Raw genomic sequence first — 19173 nt, forward strand, 5'->3', positions numbered from 1 at the left:
AATCTCAATCCAAAGATGCAGGGCGGTGGAGTCAACATCATCGAAGCGGAGGAAAACCTAAAGGCTTTACAAAAAAAGCTAGTGTTATGGAAACGACGAACAGAGAACAATAACTTCGCAAACTTTCCCCTGCTGGACGACTGTGTAAGTAAGATCGAAGATGTATCTGGAATCAGAGACATTTCTGTACCCGCGGAACTGAAGCAAGCAATTGCCACGCACTTAGATGAGCTTGCAAAGTCTCTCGACGGATACTTCCCTACAAGAGAGTCATATCCAGCATGGGTGAGACAGCCGTTCACGTTTAGTGTTGAGACAACAGATGTCAATGATGAATACCTCGATGAAATCATTGAAATTCAGCAGAGCCAGGTTCAACAGCAACTCTTCAGAACAACAACGCTTTCAACGTTTTGGTGTCAACAAATGGTAACGTACCCTGTTATTGCTAAGAAAGCTCTGGAGATTTTCATACCGTTTGTTACAACATATCTTTGCGAGCAAACCTTTGAGGATGCTGGACATAAAAACGAAGAAAAGGAACAGACTTTGTTGCGAAAATGACATGAGTGGCACTTGCCAAGGTGAAGCCGCGCATTTCTGAACTGGTCTCTGAAAGGAAACAGCAGAAGTCACACCGTTTTGCAGTAAATATTCATTATTATGTTTTTGTGTGAAAATCATGTTTTGATGATTTTGTTCTTTGAACACAGTGATATTGATGCACGGTTCATTTTGTGCACCAGCCAAATATATACCTATGTTTTGAATTTGAAAAAATAATTTTATTTTTCCAATTAAGAAGGGTTCGGTGAATGCGCATATGAAACTGGTGGGGTTCAGTACCTCCAACAAGGTTAAGAACCACTGTCCTATGGATTTGGATACTGCTTTAAAGCAAATATCTGCAGCGTTAGTAAAGATGTGATCAATGCATGTTGAGGATGTATTTCCTGTGTTGTTTGTAACTACCCTGGTAGATTGACTGACAACCTGATCCAGGTTGCAGGCTCTGGTCACAGTTTGAAGTTATTTCCTGAGTGGGCAGCTTGATGATAGCCAGTCAATTTTTAAAATCACCCAGAAAATATACTTCTCTGTTGATATCACATACATTATCAAGCATTTCACACATATTATCCAGATACTGATGTTAGCACTTGGTGGTGTATAGCAGCTTCCCACAAGAATGGGCTTTAGGTGAGGCAGATGAACCTGTAGCCATATTACTTCAACAGAATTGAACATACAATCGTCTCTAAGCTTTAAAGGAATGTGGTTCTGAATAGACCACAACACCGATGGCATTTCTGTCTTTTCAGAAGTTGTTATAACCATGTATGAACACAGTGTAGCTAACCACCTTATAGCTACCTATGTATCATCAAAGGTATTATCTAAGTGAGTTTCAGAAATTGTCAGAATATGAATGTCATCTGCAAATTATTGATTTCATGAACCTTGTTTAAATATATAATATAATAAATATATGCCATTTAGCAGACGCTTTTATCCAAAGCGACTTACAGTCATGCGTGCATACATTCTACGTATGGGTGGTCCCGGGGATCGAACCCACTACCCTGGCGTTACAAGCGCCATGCTCTACCAACTGAGCTACATATGTTAACATGTTAGATTAGGTTAGGAACTAAGGTCAGGACGTGACAGTTGCCTTATGACATCTCAGTGACACAATAGTAGGGATTAAATGAGCTGGACTTGGGTCATTGATAAGTCATTGTCTCAACGCAGCCTTATAATGCTGAGAAAGGATCCAGCAACCCAAATGATTTTGGTGGATCCCATCCTCCTTATAATACGAGCTTTGTTTCCAGAAGGTATCAGAATTGTCAATAAATGTTAAAACCACAGAGCTGCAATAGTCTCGTAGCCAGTTACGGAGGGCTAAAAGTCTGCTGAACTGTTCAATGTCATGATTTAGGGAGGGCAGAGGGGCAAATATTATGGGTCGTTTGTTGGTGTCAAGTAGAGACTGTCAAGTACATTTACATTTACATTTAAGTCATTTAGCAGACGCTCTTATCCAGAGCGACTTACAAATTGGTGCATTCACCTTATGACATCCAGTGGGACAGTCACTTAACAATAGTGCATCTAAAACTTAGGGGGGTGAGAGGGATTACTTATCCTATCCTAGGTATTCCTTAAAGAGGTGGGGTTTCAGGTGTCTCCGGAAGGTGGTGATTGACTCCGCTGTCCTGGCGTCGTGAGGGAGTTTGTTCCACCATTGGGGGCCAGCGCAGCGAACAGTTTTGACTGGGCTGAGCGGGAGCTGTACTTCCTCAGTGGTAGGGAGGCGAGCAGGCCAGAGGTGGATGAACGCAGTGCCCTTGTTTGGGTGTAGGGCCTGATCAGAGCCTGGAGGTACTGAGGTGCCGTTCCCCTCACAGCTCCGTAGGCAAGCACCATGGTCTTGTAGCGGATGCGAGCTTCAACTGGAAGCCAGTGGAGAGAACGGAGGAGCGGGGTGACGTGAGAGAACTTGGGAAGGTTGAACACCAGACGGGCTGCGGCGTTCTGGATGAGTTGAAGGGGTTTAATGGCACAGGCAGGGAGCCCAGCCAACAGCGAGTTGCAGTAATCCAGACGGGAGATGACAAATGCCTGGATTAGGACCTGCGCCGCTTCCTGTGTGAGGCAGGGTCGTACTCTGCGGATGTTGTAGAGCATGAACCTACAGGAACGGGCCACCGCCTTGATGTTGGTTGAGAACGACAGGGTGTTGTCCAGGATCACGCCAAGGTTCTTGGCGCTCTGGGAGGAGGACACAATGGAGTTGTCAACCGTGATGGCGAGATCATGGAACGGGCGGTCCTTCCCCGGGAGGAAGAGCAGCTCCGTCTTGCCGAGGTTCAGCTTGAGGTGGTGATCCGTCATCCACACTGATATGTCTGCCAGACATGCAGAGATGCGATTCGCCACCTGGTCATCAGAAGGGGGAAAGGAGAAGATTAATTGTGTGTCGTCTGCATAGCAATGATAAGAGAGACCATGTGAGGTTATGACAGAGCCAAGTGACTTGGTGTATAGCGAGAATAGGAGAGGGCCAAGAACAGAGCCCTGGGGGACACCAGTGGTGAGAGCGCGTGGTGAGGAGACAGATTCTCGCCACGCCACCTGGTAGGAGCGACCTGTCAGGTAGGACGCAATCCAAGCGTGGGCCGCGCCGGAGATGCCCAACTCGGAGAGGGTGGAGAGGAGGATCTGATGGTTCACAGTATCGAAGGCAGCCGACTGACTCACAGCCATGGGAAGCAACCTGGTGATATCCTAAACTTTTCCCCCAGGAAAACAGAAAGGCCCCAGGTACAGATACATGCCTCACCGTCGAACTCCCTATCAAAATCACCGGAATGATCATGGCCTCGAAGAAGATTGCTAGGCCAGAGCCACAGAACTCACCTGAGAAGCTCTGATCCAGAGAGCACGGCCCAGCGGAGGTCAACTTTCTGGGTGATTTAAATATTGACTGGCTTTCATCAGGCTGCCCACTCAAGAGAGAGCTTCAAACTGTAACTAGTGCCTGCAACCTGGTTCAGGTTATCAATCAATCTACCAGGGTAGTGACAAACAGCACAGGAATGAAATCATCAACATGTATTGATCATATCTTTACTAATACTGCAGAAATTGGTTTGAAAGCAGTATACAAATCCATCGGATGTAGTGATCACAACATAATAGCCATATCTAGGAAAACCAAAGTTCCAAAGGCTGGGCCTAATGTAGTGTATAAGAGGTTTTGTAGTGATTCCTATGTTGTTGATGTAAAGAATATTTGTTGGTCCATGGTGTGTAATGGCGAGCAACACTTGACACATTTATTTCTTATCCCAGTTACTAATAAGCACGCACCCATTAAAAAATGATTGTAAAAACTTAAATCACATGGATTGATGAGGAATTGAAAAACTGTATGGTTGAGAGGGATGAGGCAAAAGAGATGGCAAATAGTTCTGGCTGTAAAAACGATTGGCAAGCGTAACGCAAATTGAGAAATTGGGTGACTAAACTGAATAAAAAGAAGAAACCACACTATGAAACAAAGATAAATGAAAAAGAATGATAGTAAAAAGCTTTGGCGCACCTTAAATGAAATGTTGGGATAAAAGACAAACTCATTCATTGAATCATAGCTCAGTCATGACAAAATCCACTGATATTGATAATCCACTGATACTACTTTAATGATTTTTTTAATTGGCAAGATTAGCAAACTTAGGCATGACATGCCAGCAATAAACGCTGACACTACACATCCAAGTATATCTGATCAAATGATAAAGGACAAGCATTGTAATTTTGAATTATGTCCAGATGCCTTCCGGGTTGGAGCGAGTGGTCGCATCGGCACTTCGCTCCCGCGGGTAGTATAACTTTTTCATGACATTTCATTATATTTCATTATAGCACAACGGTTTGATTTGTCTAATCTTAGCAATTTCTTCTCAGCTAGCTACATAGCCGTCTTTGTATCAAAGATAATTGCGTAATTATCGTATTTCGCTGTCCTAACGTAGTCTTCACTAGCCAGCTAGCTAACGTCCACTGATTAGCTGCACTGGGAAAACTATTACACTCAACTGAACGACTTGATTAGTGTAGTGTTAGCTAGCTACATAGCTGTCTTTGCTGTCTTCGTATCTTCGTATCCAAGATAATTGTGTTGTTTAGGTTTAGAGTGTGTAGTCTTAGAGTGATTATCTTAATTTAAAGAGGTTAGCTAGCCAGCTATTTGTCGTCCTTAACTTAGGAGACTCTGCTAGCTAGCCAACGCTAGCCAACGTCTTCTGAATAGAACTCAACAACCCGGTCGCATTCACAGGTATCACATTTTCACTTCATTTCATTACAGTACAACGGTTTGATTTGTTTGATCGTAGCTAGCTACATAGCTAGCTACATAGCCGTCTTTGTATCAAAGATAATTGTGTAGTCTAGAGCGATTTTCTAGGTTAGCTAGCCAGCCATTGTCGTTCTTTTAACGCAACGTAACGTAAACAACACTGCTAGCTAGCCAGCTAGCCCCCGAATAGCAACACTGCAGAAACTATTACACTCAACGGAACGACTTGATTAGTGTAGTGTCAACAACGCACCCACTGCCAGCTAGCCTACTTCAGCAGTACTGTATCATTTTAATCATTTTAGTCAATAAGATTCTTGCTACGTAGCTTAACTTTCTAAACATTCGAGACGTGTAGTCCACTTGTCATTCCAATCTCCTTTGCATTAGCGTAGCCTCTTCTGTAGCCTGTCAACTATGTGTCTGTTTATCCCTGTTCTCTCCTCTGCACAGACCATACAAACGCTCCACACCGCGTGGCCGCGGCCACCCTACTCTGGTGGTCCCAGCGCGCACGACCCACGTGGAGTTCCAGGTCTCCGGTAGCCTCTGGAACTGCCAATCTGCGGTCAACAAGGCAGAGTTCATCTCAGCCTATGCCTCCCTCCAGTCCCTCGACTTCTTGGCACTGACGGAAACATGGATCACCACAGACAACACTGCTACTCCTACTGCTCTCTCTTCGTCCGCCCACGTGTTCTCGCACACCCCGAGAGCTTCTGGTCAGCGGGGTGGTGGCACCGGGATCCTCATCTCTCCCAAGTGGTCATTCTCTCTTTCTCCCCTTACCCATCTGTCTATCGCCTCCTTTGAATTCCATGCTGTCACAGTTACCAGCCCTTTCAAGCTTAACATCCTTATCATTTATCGCCCTCCAGGTTCCCTCGGAGAGTTCATCAATGAGCTTGATGCCTTGATAAGCTCCTTTCCTGAGGACGGCTCACCTCTCACAGTTCTGGGCGACTTTAACCTCCCCACGTCTACCTTTGACTCTTTCCTCTCTGCCTCCTTCTTTCCACTCCTCTCCTCTTTTGACCTCACCCTCTCACCTTCCCCCCCTACTCACAAGGCAGGCAATACGCTCGACCTCATCTTTACTAGATGCTGTTCTTCCACTAACCTCATTGCAACTCCCCTCCATGTCTCCGACCACTACCTTGTATCCTTTTCCCTCTCTCTCTCATCCAACACCTCCCACACTGCCCCTACTCGGATGGTATCGCGCCGTCCCAACCTTCGCTCTCTCTCCCCCGCTACTCTCTCCTCTTCCATCCTATCATCTCTTCCCTCCGCTCAAACCTTCTCCAACCTATCTCCTGATTCTGCCTCCTCGACCCTCCTCTCCTCCCTCTCTGCATCCTTTGACTCTCTATGTCCCCTATCCTCCAGGCCGGCTCCCCTCCAGGTCCTCCCCTCCCGCTCCGTGGCTCGATGACTCATTGCGAGCTCACAGAACAGGGCTCCGGGCAGCCGAGCGGAAATGGAGGAAAACTCGCCTCCCTGCGGACCTGGCATCCTTTCACTCCCTCCTCTCTACATTTTCCTCCTCTGTCTCTGCTGCTAAAGCCACTTTCTACCACGCTAAATTCCAAGCATCTGCCTCTAACCCTAGGAAGCTCTTTGCCACCTTCTCCTCCCTCCTGAATCCTCCCCCCCCCTCCTCCCTCTCTGCAGATGACTTCGTCAACCATTTTGAAAAGAAGGTCGACGACATCCGATCCTCGTTTGCTAAGTCAAACGACACCGCTGGTTCTGCTCACACTGCCCTACCCTGTGCTCTGACCTCTTTCTCCCCTCTCTCTCCAGATGAAATCTCGCGTCTTGTGACGGCCGGCCGCCCAACAACCTGCCCGCTTGACCCTATTCCCTCCTCTCTTCTCCAGACCATTTCCGGAGACCTTCTCCCTTACCTCACCTCGCTCATCAACTCATCCCTGACCGCTGGCTACGTCCCTTCCGTCTTCAAGAGAGCGAGAGTTGCACCCCTTCTGAAAAAACCTACACTCGATCCCTCCGATGTCAACAATTACAGACCAGTATCCCTTCTTTCTTTTCTCTCCAAAACTCTTGAACGTGCCGTCCTTGGCCAGCTCTCCCGCTATCTCTCTCTGAATGACCTTCTTGATCCAAATCAGTCAGGTTTCAAGACTAGTCATTCAACTGAGACTGCTCTCCTCTGTATCACGGAGGCGTTCCGCGCTGCTAAAGCTAACTCTCTCTCCTCTGCTCTCATCCTTCTAGATCTTTTATTATTATTATATTATTATCTATCGGCTGCCTTCGATACTGTGAACCATCAGATCCTCCTCTCCACCCTCTCCGAGTTGGGCATTTCCGGCGCAGCCCACGCTTGGATTGCGTCCTACCTGACAGGCCGCTCCTACCAGGTGGCGTGGCGAGAATCTGTCTCCTCACCACGCGCTCTCACCACTGGTGTCCCCCAGGGCTCTGTTCTTGGCCCTCTCCTATTCTCGCTATACACCAAGTCACTTGGCTCTGTCATAACCTCACATGGTCTCTCCTATCATTGCTATGCAGACGACACACAATTAATCTTCTCCTTTCCCCCTTCTGACGACCAGGTGGCGAATCGCATCTCTGCATGTCTGGCAGACATATCAGTGTGGATGACGGATCACCACCTCAAGCTGAACCTCGGCAAGACGGAGCTGCTCTTCCTCCCGGGGAAGGACCGCCCGTTCCATGATCTCGCCATCACGGTTGACAACTCCATTGTGTCCTCCTCCCAGAGCGCCAAGAACCTTGGCGTGATCCTGGACAACACCCTGTCGTTCTCAACCAACATCAAGGCGGTGGCCTGTTCCTGTAGGTTCATGCTCTACAACATCCGCAGAGTACGACCCTGCCTCACACAGGAAGCGGCGCAGGTCCTAATCCAGGCACTTGTCATCTCCCGTCTGGATTACTGCAACTCGCTGTTGGCTGGGCTCCCTGCCTGTGCCATTAAACCCCTTCAACTCATCCAGAACGCCGCAGCCCGTCTGGTGTTCAACCTTCCCAAGTTCTCTCACGTCACCCCGCTCCTCCGTTCTCTCCACTGGCTTCCAGTTGAAGCTCGCATCCGCTACAAGACCATGGTGCTTGCCTACGGAGCTGTGAGGGGAACGGCACCTCAGTACCTCCAGGCTCTGATCAGGCCCTACACCCAAACAAGGGCACTGCGTTCATCCACCTCTGGCCTGCTCGCCTCCCTACCACTGAGGAAGTACAGCTCCCGCTCAGCCCAGTCAAAACTGTTCGCTGCGCTGGCCCCCCAATGGTGGAACAAACTCCCTCACGACGCCAGGACAGCGGAGTCAATCACCACCTTCCGGAGACACCTGAAACCCCACCTCTTTAAGGAATACCTAGGATAGGATAAGTAATCCCTCTCACCCCCCCCCTTTAAGATTTAGATGCACTATTGTAAAGTGACTGTTCCACTGGATGTCATAAGGTGAATGCACCAATTTGTAAGTCGCTCTGGATAAGAGCGTCTGCTAAATGACTTAAATGTAAATGTAAATGTAAAAGGTGAAAAAATATTATACTATCAGCAATGACAAGCCACCGGGGTCTGACAACTTGGATGGAAAATTTCTGAGGATAATAGTGGATGATATTTCCACTCCTATTTGCCATATCTTCAATTTAAGTTCACTAGAAAGCGTGTGCCCTCAGGCCTGGAGGGAAGCAAAATGTATTGTCATGCCCTGATCCGTTTCACCTGTCTTTGTGATTGTCTCCACCCCCCTCCAGGTGTCACCCAACTTCCCCATTATCCCCTGTGTATTTATACTTGTGTTCTCTGTTTGTCTGTTGCCAATTTGTTTTGTTCTTCATACCTACCAGCGTTTTTCCCTTTGCTCCTGTCTTGTCTATAGTTCCTGTTTTTAGTTTTCCCAGCTTTCTGACTGCCCTGACCCTGCCTGCCGTCCTGTACCTTTGCCCCACTACTCTGGATTACCAACCTCTGCCTGACCTGACCCTGAGCGCGCCTGCTGTTCCGGTGAATTACACCTAATCTGGATTATTGACCCCTGCCTGCCTTGACCTGTCATTTGCCTGCCCCTGTTTAAAGAATACACTTTTGTTTATTTAACACTGCACCTGGGTCATACCTTAAAACTTGAATTTACGAACTGGCAATGACTGTACCAGCAGACTTGGACCATCTCCGCAACGCCATCTCCTCCCAAGGAGCCACCATTGGCAGGCACGAGGAGTTGCTTTGCGGTCTGATGGAAGGGTTCCAGGCCGTGGCTGAACGTCACGACCTAGCATTGGACACATTGTGGGTGCAATTCCGTGGGTTGTCTACTAGGTAGCCATATCACGACGATAACCACCAAGCCCCTCAGTAACCCGGCTGGTAGCAGCACCGTCACCCCGGTTTCCCGGGAACCCTGCTTACCTCCCCCAGAGCGCTTCAATGGAGAGTCGGGCACTTGTCAGGCGTTTCTTGCTCAGTGTTCCCTCGTCATGGAGCTGCAGCCTTCCTCCTTCCCCTTGGACCACTCTATGATAGCGTACCTCACCATGCTGATGTCCGGGAGGGCCCTCGCCTGGGCTAAGGCCGTTTGGGAACAACAGTCAGCCATATGCCTCAGTCTGGAGGGATTTGTGGCGGAGGTGAAAAAAGTTTGAGGCTTGGGTGTCCGGGAGAGAGGCTGCCCGGAAGCTACACCAACCTCGGCAGGATTTCCGCACGCTAGCAGCGGGGCATGCCTGGAACCCGGAAGCGCTGGTCAACACGTTCCTGCACGGATTATCGGAGGAAGTAAAGGACGAGCTTGCAGCCCAGAAACTACCGACGGATCTCGACTCACTCATCGCTTTAACCATTCAGATCGATGGTCGGCTACAGGGACGTAGGAGGGAGAAGAGTTCTGCTTGTGGTCCCAATCGCTCACTCAAGGATCCGACCTTGCATCTGATGAACTCCGGATGTCCCCGGCGTTTACATCCCTGAGAGGATCCGGGCTTACCCGAATTCCTCCAAGAGCCACCGAAGACTGCCGATTTACCTCTTACCGAGCCAATGCAGCTTGCCAGGGCTAGGCTGTCTCCAGCCGAACGTGTACACAGACTTAACACCCAGAGTTGTCTGTATTGTCTTTCTCGGCTCCCGGAAGCCGAGACCTTTCGCTCCGCTCCAAGATCATAAACCCCTCTGCTGTTCATCCTCTGTTGCCCCGTACCCTCTGTATACTTCCTACCTTTCCTGTGTCTAGAATTAAAACCATGTCTCACAGCCCTTTGTCTCCTGTTTACAGTTTACATACCTATCAGCATTTCCCCCCTTACTTTCTTCCTGCCCTGAGCCTGCCTGCCATCCTGTACCTTTGCCCCACTATTCTGGATTACCAACATCTGCCTGATCTGACCCTGAGCCCGCCTGCTGTTCCAGTGCCTTACACCTTCTGTGGATTATTGACTCCTGCCTGCCTTGTCATTTGCCTGCCCCTGTTTAATGAATAACCTTCAGTTTCTTCAACACTGTCTGCACCTGGGTCATACCTTAAAACATGATAGTTTTGTTAGACTTCAGTGCAGCTTTTGACATTATCGATCATAGAAAGTCAGTGTGTCCATGTATGTGGATGACTGAACACTATACACATCAGCTATCACATCGATTGAAATGGCAGCAACACTTAACAAAGAGCTGCAGTTAGTTTAAGAATGGATGGCAAGGTATACGTCAGTCCTAAATATTTCACAAACTAAAAGCATTGTATTTGGGAAAAATCATTCACTAAACCCTAAACCTCAACTAAATCTTGTAATGAATAATGTGGAAATTGAGGAGACTAACCTGTCATGGTCAAAACATATTGATACAATAGTAGCTAGGATGGGGAGAAGTTTGTCTATAATACGTACACAGAGAGCTAATATTAATAATATAATATTAATAATAAGCATGCCAATCTTTCCTGGCTCAAAGTGGAGGAGAGATTGACTTCATCACTACTTGTATTTATGAGAGGTATTGACATGTTGAATCCATCGAGCTGTCTGTTTGAACTACTGGCACACAACTCGGACACCCATCCATACCCCACAAGACATGCCACCAGAGGTCTCTTCACAGTACCCAAGTCCAGAACAGACTATGGGAGGCGCACAGTACTACATAGAACCATGACTACATGGAACTCTATTCCACGTAAAGTAACTCATGCCAGCAGTAGAAATTGATATAAAAAAACAGATACAAATACACAGCAGGGACTGTGAAGCAAGACAAACATAGACACGAATACAAAGAAACAATAACATGGATTTTTTAACATGGATTTTGTGTTATAGATAAATACAAATATATACACATATCACTGTCTTTGCGAATGGAGGAACTGAGTGTGAGATAAAGAGAGGTATGAGAGAGGTGGATATAGGAATCAACCTTTTCGCTTTCATCTCTCAGACATACACACGCGTAGGAATCGACACACGCCCAGGCACACCTACAAACACACATGCCCAAACCAACACACACACACACACACACACACACACACACACACACACACACACACACACACACACACACACACACACACACACACACACACACACACACACACACACACACACACACACACACACACACACACACACACACACACACACACACACTGTCGTTTACCGTGGTATGCTGACGGTCATTGATCCCTCTGTGTTAACACACAGAAACATGCTTAAACATGCAAAACACACAAACATCTGCAGGTGATTAGGGGTATTTCCCTATACCATAGCGTTCACACTGTTCAAATCGGGAAACACACACACATTACCTGTGGTAGACACCAACACACACTCGGTTTGCAGAGAAACACAAAAGGATTACGGGAGATTGTGGCTGTCACAATAAAAATAACATCACATCTTTACGACCACACACATGCGCCTCTGTGCCATGCACAAACACACAAAAAACAGTGGGCAGTCATCGGGGCTATATACACGGCTAAAAATGACGATGTTGTGCACTCAAATTACATGCAAACAGAGACACCGCATAAAGCCTAATTTATACTCTACGCATAACAAAAATATGTAGATGTGTGCACCCCGCAATTTATAACTTGATGCAAGTACGCAAGATTGTCATTTTGCGTAGATTGTTCATTTAGTACGGTACGAATTAGGGAAAGTCTTCTTCTAACGCTGATGTGTGTTTGTTTGGCTGCCACGTACTCAAGTTAACAATACCAAAACAAAAGTAGCAATTTATGTGGACAATACTATCCGTAGAGGTGTGTTATTGTGCAATGTGTATATATATATCCAACACGATTTTAATGTACCTTTCCGATAGGAGCAATGTTGGCCATGCAGTACTCAATATTGTTGTAAGTCTAATTTCACTAGAGAAAGGGACAGAAAGACAAAGAGAAAGCAAAGAAAAACAAAGAGCGATGGAGTAAAATAAAGTCTGCTGCATTTATTATGGATCCCAACGCTGTGCCTCTAATGTTGTCATGGCCACTATTCTTTCTGCTTTTGTCAAACAGCAGAGAGAAAAGGAGAGAGTCGTTCTTTAGTCTCTCTCTGCTCACATGGTAGCATAAGCGGCGAACAGAAACGCACTCGCTCGTGTATGTGAGAGGGAGAATAGTCTCTGTTCTCTCTCATATTACCTGGCAACCATTGAGGAGCTAAATATATATATATATATATATATATATATATACAGTGCCTTGCGAAAGTATTCGGCCCCCTTGAACTTTGCGACCTTTTGCCACATTTCAGGCTTCAAACAATGATATAAAACTGTATTTTTTTGTGAAGAATCAACAACAAGTGGGACACAATCATGAAGTGGAACGACATTTATTGGATATTTCAAACTTTTTTAACAAATCAAAAACTGGGCGTGCAAAATTATTCAAAAGGTCGCAAAGTTCAAGGGGGCCGAATACTTTCGCAAGGCACTGTATATATATATGTGTGTGTGTGTGTTTGTGTGTGTGTACCTGGTGTATATGCCATCCAGGATGCCCAGTCTTGCCTCTGTAGCTGGTACATATGATCCCACCTGGGCCATGATGCTAACTAGCGCCACCTGGCGGATGTAGGAGCTCTTACCCCCCATGTTAGGGCCTGTTATTATCAGAGTCCTTCTCCCGTCACCCTGAACAAACAGAGAAGGGGGACAAAGTGTAAATAGCTAAGTAACTAAGTGGTGTTATTTTTATTATTGACACCCCTAAGCTAAAAGCCACCCCCTCCGACACATAGCAGCTGAGAAAATAACTCTAATACTTCATTTTCATTTTCTTTCTCTTTAAAATCATGTGTCAAACATGATACTTCTTCTTCCAAAACTGAATAGATTCCAAATGCTTGTGAATCGTGATATGTATTTAAATGCACTTAACTAAATTACATACAGTCTATGGAAGGGCAATTTAAGTAATTTAATAATATCAATATTTTTGGGGGATATCTGGACAGTTTAAATACATGTTTTTTGTTTTAAATGGAGACTTGCTCACACGACTTGCGAGAGAGCCGGTGCGCTGCTCTTTGACAGTGTGTGGCACGGAGGGAGAGAGAGAGAGAGTAGCCAAACTGACTCGCAAACTTGTTGCTGCCATAGGTTATCTAACATACCATCTTGTTTGAGAAGATATTTTAAGCAAACTGGGCATTTGAACAACAGCATAAATACAGCTACTGTGAGCTCCAAAAGAATTGGGACAGTAACATTTTTTGTTTTTGGCTCTGTACTTCAGCACGTTGGATTTGAAATTATGCACTTCAACCTCTTGAAACTAGGGCGCACTATTTTTATTTTTGGAAAAATAACGTTCCCAAAGTAAACCACCTATTTCTCAGGACCAGATGCTAGAATATGCATATACTTGACAGCTTAGGATAGAAAACACTCTAAAGTTTCCAAAACTGTAAAAATATTGTCTGTGAGTATAACAGAACTGATATTGCAGGCGAAATCCTGAGAAAAATCCTACCAGGAAGTGACTCATATTTTGAAACCCCTGTCTTTCTAGGCATCCCTATTGCCCATTGAAAGGGATATCAACCAGATTACTTTTTCTGTGGCTTCCCTAAGGTGTCTACAGCCTTTAGACGTAGTTTCAGGCCTTTATTTTGAAGAATGAGCGTAAATGACTACATTGCGTCAGTGGCCAGCTGAGGGCTCTGAGTGATTCTTGCGTAAAATAAATTTTTCCTCTCGCTCCTACTGAAAAGCCAATTGTCCTGGTTGATATATTATCGAATAGATATTTGAAAAACACCTTGAGGATTGATTATAAAAAACGATTGCCATGTTTCTGTCGATATTATGGATATCATTTGCATTCGGCGTTGTCGTGACCGCTATTTCCGGTGGCCTTCTCAACATAACGTGACCAACAAAAGGAGGTATTTTGGGTATAAAAATAATCTTTATGGAACAAAAGGAACATTTGCTGTCTAACTGGGAGTCTCGTCAGTGAAAACATCCGAAGATCATCAAAGGTAAACGGTTAATTTGATTGCTTTTCTGATTTTCGTGACCAAGCTTCCTGCTGCTAGCTGGACATAATGCTATGCTAGGCTATCGATAAACTTACACAAACGCTTGTCTTGCTTTGGCTGTAAAGCATAATTTCAAAATCTGAGATGACAGGGTGATTAACAAAAGGCTAAGCTGTGTTTCACTATATTTCACTTGTGATTTCATGAATATGAATATTTTTTGACCGTTGCGCTATGCTAATTAGTGTAGTTGATGACAATTCTCACGGATCCGGGATGGGTATTGTATAATCATTGTATAATTTCAAATACAAAGTACAGAGCTAAAACAACCAACAATGTGTCACTGTCCCAATACTTTTGAAGCTCACTGTATTTCATGTTTGCATGTCAATGACCACTGCTGCACATGCTGCCACAGTTTATTTTTTTGTACTTTTTCGACGAAGCTGGGCCAATTGTGCATCAGACCAGGGTTCGATCCCAGGCCAGGGTTCGATCCCAGGCTGTGCCACACTGCTCCCGTGACCGGGAGACCCATGAGGCGCATGGGTCTCCCGGTCACGGGAGCAGTGTGACACAGCCTGGGATCGAACCCTGGTCTGTAGTGATGCCTCGAGCACTGTGATGCAGTGCCTTAGACCGCTGAGCCACTCGGGAGGCCACATGCTGCTACTGTTTTGACAGATTCGATTATACTATTTAGAACAAGGAGCCAGCTCATATCCCGAATGAACGCAAGAGGGAGAACGCAACAAGTAAAAACATATTATATAACTAGGGCTAGCTAGCTAACAAAATGCCAAAGTGTGCAAAGCTGTCATCAAGGCAAAGTGTGGCTACTTTGAAGAACCTCAAATATAAAATATATTTCGATTTGTTTAACACAATTTTGGTTACTGCATGATTCCATATGTGTTATTTCATAGTTTTGATGTCTTCACTATTATTCTACAATGTAGAAAATAGTAAAAATTAAGAAAACCCTTGAATGAGTAGGTGTGTCCAAACTTTTCACTGGTACTGTATCAAAACGTATGCACAAACTTGCATACATGTTGCATACACAGTGCATTTAGAAATATTCAGACCCCTGGACTTTTTTCAAATTTTGTTACGTTACAGCCTTATTCTAAAATTGATTAGTTGTTTTTCCTCAAAAAGATAGGGGTCAAAATGATTGACACCCCTGTTTTCAATAATTCAACTTGCAAGGATAATGCCACTGAGCCATTTTCTAAAATGTTTTATGAGATTGGGGAACACATTGGGAGGGATCTTAGACCATTCCTCCATACAGAAACCTTCCAAATCCTTGATATCCTTCATCTGCACTTATGGACAGCCCTCTTCAATTCAAACCACAGGTCTTCAATAGGGTTCAAGTCCGGAGACAGATAGCCATTGCAAAATGCTGATCTTGTGGTTAATTAACCATTTCTTTGTGGATGTGTACGTGTGCTTGGGGTTATTATCTTGCTGGAAGAGCCACTTGTGGCCAAGTTTGAGCCTCCTCAAACTTGTATTAGTATAAAATAATATAATTTACCAAATATAGCTCAGTATTTCTGATTAATATTACTGTATACAGTATTTTTTTGCTCATCTTTATCAAAAGGTACCAATATTTTTTGACCTGACTCTATATCAATTGATATTCTGACTTTGAGCAGTTCTAGGCAGATTAATCAGGCAAAATTGTTTCTGCCTGGAAAGATTTAAAACCTTAGCAGCATTGTGGTTAAATCCTCAGTTCCACCCTATTGCAGAATCAAATGTCAATACATATTCAATCTTAATGCATAACGAATCGCAATATGTATCGAATAGTGTATGTATCATGCAACGTATTGTGAGGTCCCTGTCCTACTATCTTTCTATCCACCCTCTCATTGAATGTTATGACTTATGGACATGATATGAACATGATAATATTATGAACATGAATAAACAGTCCATAGAGAGTAATGACCATATGAGCACAAAGAGATCGATGCATTTCTTCTTTCTGGAGGGAGAGAATGAAAGAGAATAAGAGGGAAACTGAAATCCGTTTTACCTCATTTTTAAACAGCATGTCACCTGTACAACTTGAGATGACAAAACTCAAAATCACCTTTATTCTACACACTGAAATGGACACAAGGCCCTTCCTCTGGCAAATCAGACCATAACTATATCCTCCTGCTTCCTGCTTATGAGCAAAAACTCAAGCAGGAAGTACCAGTGATGTGCTCAATATGGAAGTGGTCCGATGGAGCAGATGCTAAACTATAGGACTGTTTTGCTGACACAGACCGGAATATGTTCTGGAATTCACCCACATCAGTCAACGGCTTCATTAATAAGTGAATTGATTACGTCTTCCCCACAGTGACTGTACATACTGTACATTCACCAACCAGAAGCAATGGATTACAGGTAACATCCGCCAAGATAACCTGCCTAAATGACTATCACTGCGTAGCACTCACATCTACAGTGTAGCAATGAAATGCTTTGAAAGGCTGGTCATAGCTGACATCAACACCATCATCATAGATACCCTGAACCCACTCTAATTCCCCTACCGCCCCAACAGATCCACAGATGACTGGCCATAAACAAAGACCTTTCTTCCGAAACGTGTCAGTCTATTCTTGTTCTGAGAAATGAAGTCTATTCCACGCGAGAAATTGCCAAGAAACTAAAGATCTCGTACAACGCTGTGTACTACTCCCTTCACAGAACAGCGCAAACTGGCTCTAACCAGAATAGAAAGAGGAGTGGGAGGCCCCAGTGCACAACTGAACAAAAGGACAAGTACATTAGAGTGTCTAGTTTGAGAAACAGATACCTCACAAGTCCTCAACTGGTAGCTTCAATAATAGTACCCGCAAAATACCAGTCTCAATGTCAACAGTGAAGAGGCGACTCCAGGATGCTGGCCTTCTAGGCAGAGTTGCAAAGTCAAAACCATATCTCAGACTGGCCAATACAAATAAAAGATTAAGATGGGCAAAAGAACACAGACACTGGTCTGTCACGTGTGCTCCCTCTCTGGCCTCTAGGTCACCAGGCCACTCGTTAGGGTGCACACCTGTCACCAGCGTTACACGCATAATGACACTCACTTGGACTCCATCACCTCCTTGATTACCTGCCCTTTATATGTCATTCCCTATGGTTTTTTCCCAGTCATCATTGTTCCTGTTTCTTGTCGGTGCGCTGTTTATGTTTGTTTTGTTCATTTATTTATTCAATGTATTCACTCCCTGAACTTGCTTCCTGACTCTCAGCGTACATCGTTACAGAATGACAACTCAACAAAAAGAAGCATCAGGGAGTGTTTTTTGTTATGTTTTTGTGTTGGGGGTTATGTCAGGTCTGGGTATTGGAGATACCTGGGAGGCCTCAGCAGGTCCGATAGGCTTCCATGCCTCAGCGGGTTCGATAGGCTCCCATGCCTAAGGTGGGTGAACAGGTCCCCGCTCCTGATCCCCGGGATCGTCATCTTGGTCGGCGCCCTGCGGCTGGAGCCATGCTCTAATGATCAATTAGCCTTTTAAAATGATAAACTTGGACTAGCTAACACAATGTGCCATTGGAACACAGGAGTGATGGTTGCTGATAATGGGCCTCTGTACGCCTATGTAGATATTCCATAAAAAATCTGCCTCATCGTCGTCATCAAGTTTGCTGACGATGCAACGGTGGATGGACTGATCACCGACGACGATGAGGCAGGCTATAGAGAGGAGGTCAGAGACCTGGCCGTTGTGGTGCTAGGGACAACAAAATATTGCTCAACGTCAGCAATACAAAGGAGCTGTTAGTTGACTACAGGAAAAGGAGGGGCGAGCACGCCCCCATCTACATAGATCGGGCTGTAGTGGAACAGGTCAAGAGCTTCAAATTCCTTGGTGTCCACTTCACCGAGTTGTGAAGAGGACACAACAGTGCCTTTCCCCCTCATGACGCTGAAAAGATCTGGCATGGGCCCTCAGATCCTCAAAAAGTTATACAGCTTCACCATTGAGAGCATCTTGACTGACTGCATCACTGCTTGGTACGGCAACTGCAAGGCACCTGATTGCAAGGCGATAGGGAAGGTGATGAGTACGGCCCAGTACATCACTTGGGCCGACTCCCTGCCATCCAGGACCTCTATACCAGGCGGTGTCAGAGTAAGGCCCAATCATTTTAAAAAACTCCAGCCACCCAAGCCAATGATTGTTCTCTCTGCTAACGCACGGCAAGCGGTCCCACCGTCCGAAGTCTGGAACCAACAGGAACCCTGAACAGCTTCTACCCACAAGCCATGAGACTGCAAAACAAGGCTGCTAAATACAGTAGTTAATCAAATGGCTACCTGCATTTACCATTTTTTGAACTCTCTCTCTCTTGCACTGACTACGCACACACACTGGACTCTACCCACACACTCACACATACTTACACCCCAACACACACACACTACATACACCCACACACACAAAACATACGCACACATGCATACCGATGCCACACACATAGGCTGTTGCTCCACATACGTTGCCGCTACAGTCTATTACCTATCCTATTGCCTAGTCATTTTACTCCTACTTATATGTATATAACTACCTCAATTACCTCGCACATCGACTTGGTACTGGTACCATGTTATTTTTTTACTTGTTATTGTTATTCATTCCTCGTGTCACTATTTATATTTTTTATCTTCAACTATACATTGTTGGAAAAGGACCCATAAGTAAACATTTCACTTTCAATGTAATCATTTAACCTGTTGTTTAAGAAGCATGTGACCAATAAAATTTGAGAGA

The 19173-nt window shown here is 45.2% G+C and overlaps 1 protein-coding gene across 4 annotated transcripts in view; it reads right to left on the minus strand.

Annotated features, from left to right (window-relative positions):
* Nucleotides 1-19173, minus strand: part of msh3 (mutS homolog 3 (E. coli)) — a 140114-nt gene that overhangs the window by 51010 nt on the left and 69931 nt on the right. For all 4 annotated transcript variants that reach the window (XM_046346629.1, XM_046346627.1, XM_046346628.1 and 1 more), the window contains one exon: nucleotides 12859-13016. In XM_046346629.1, the coding sequence (XP_046202585.1) occupies nucleotides 12859-13016 (158 nt within the window). The remainder of the gene's footprint in view (nucleotides 1-12858; nucleotides 13017-19173) is intronic.

Source organism: Oncorhynchus gorbuscha, linkage group LG04, assembly GCF_021184085.1.
Source record: "Oncorhynchus gorbuscha isolate QuinsamMale2020 ecotype Even-year linkage group LG04, OgorEven_v1.0, whole genome shotgun sequence".
Lineage (NCBI taxonomy): Eukaryota > Metazoa > Chordata > Actinopteri > Salmoniformes > Salmonidae > Oncorhynchus > Oncorhynchus gorbuscha.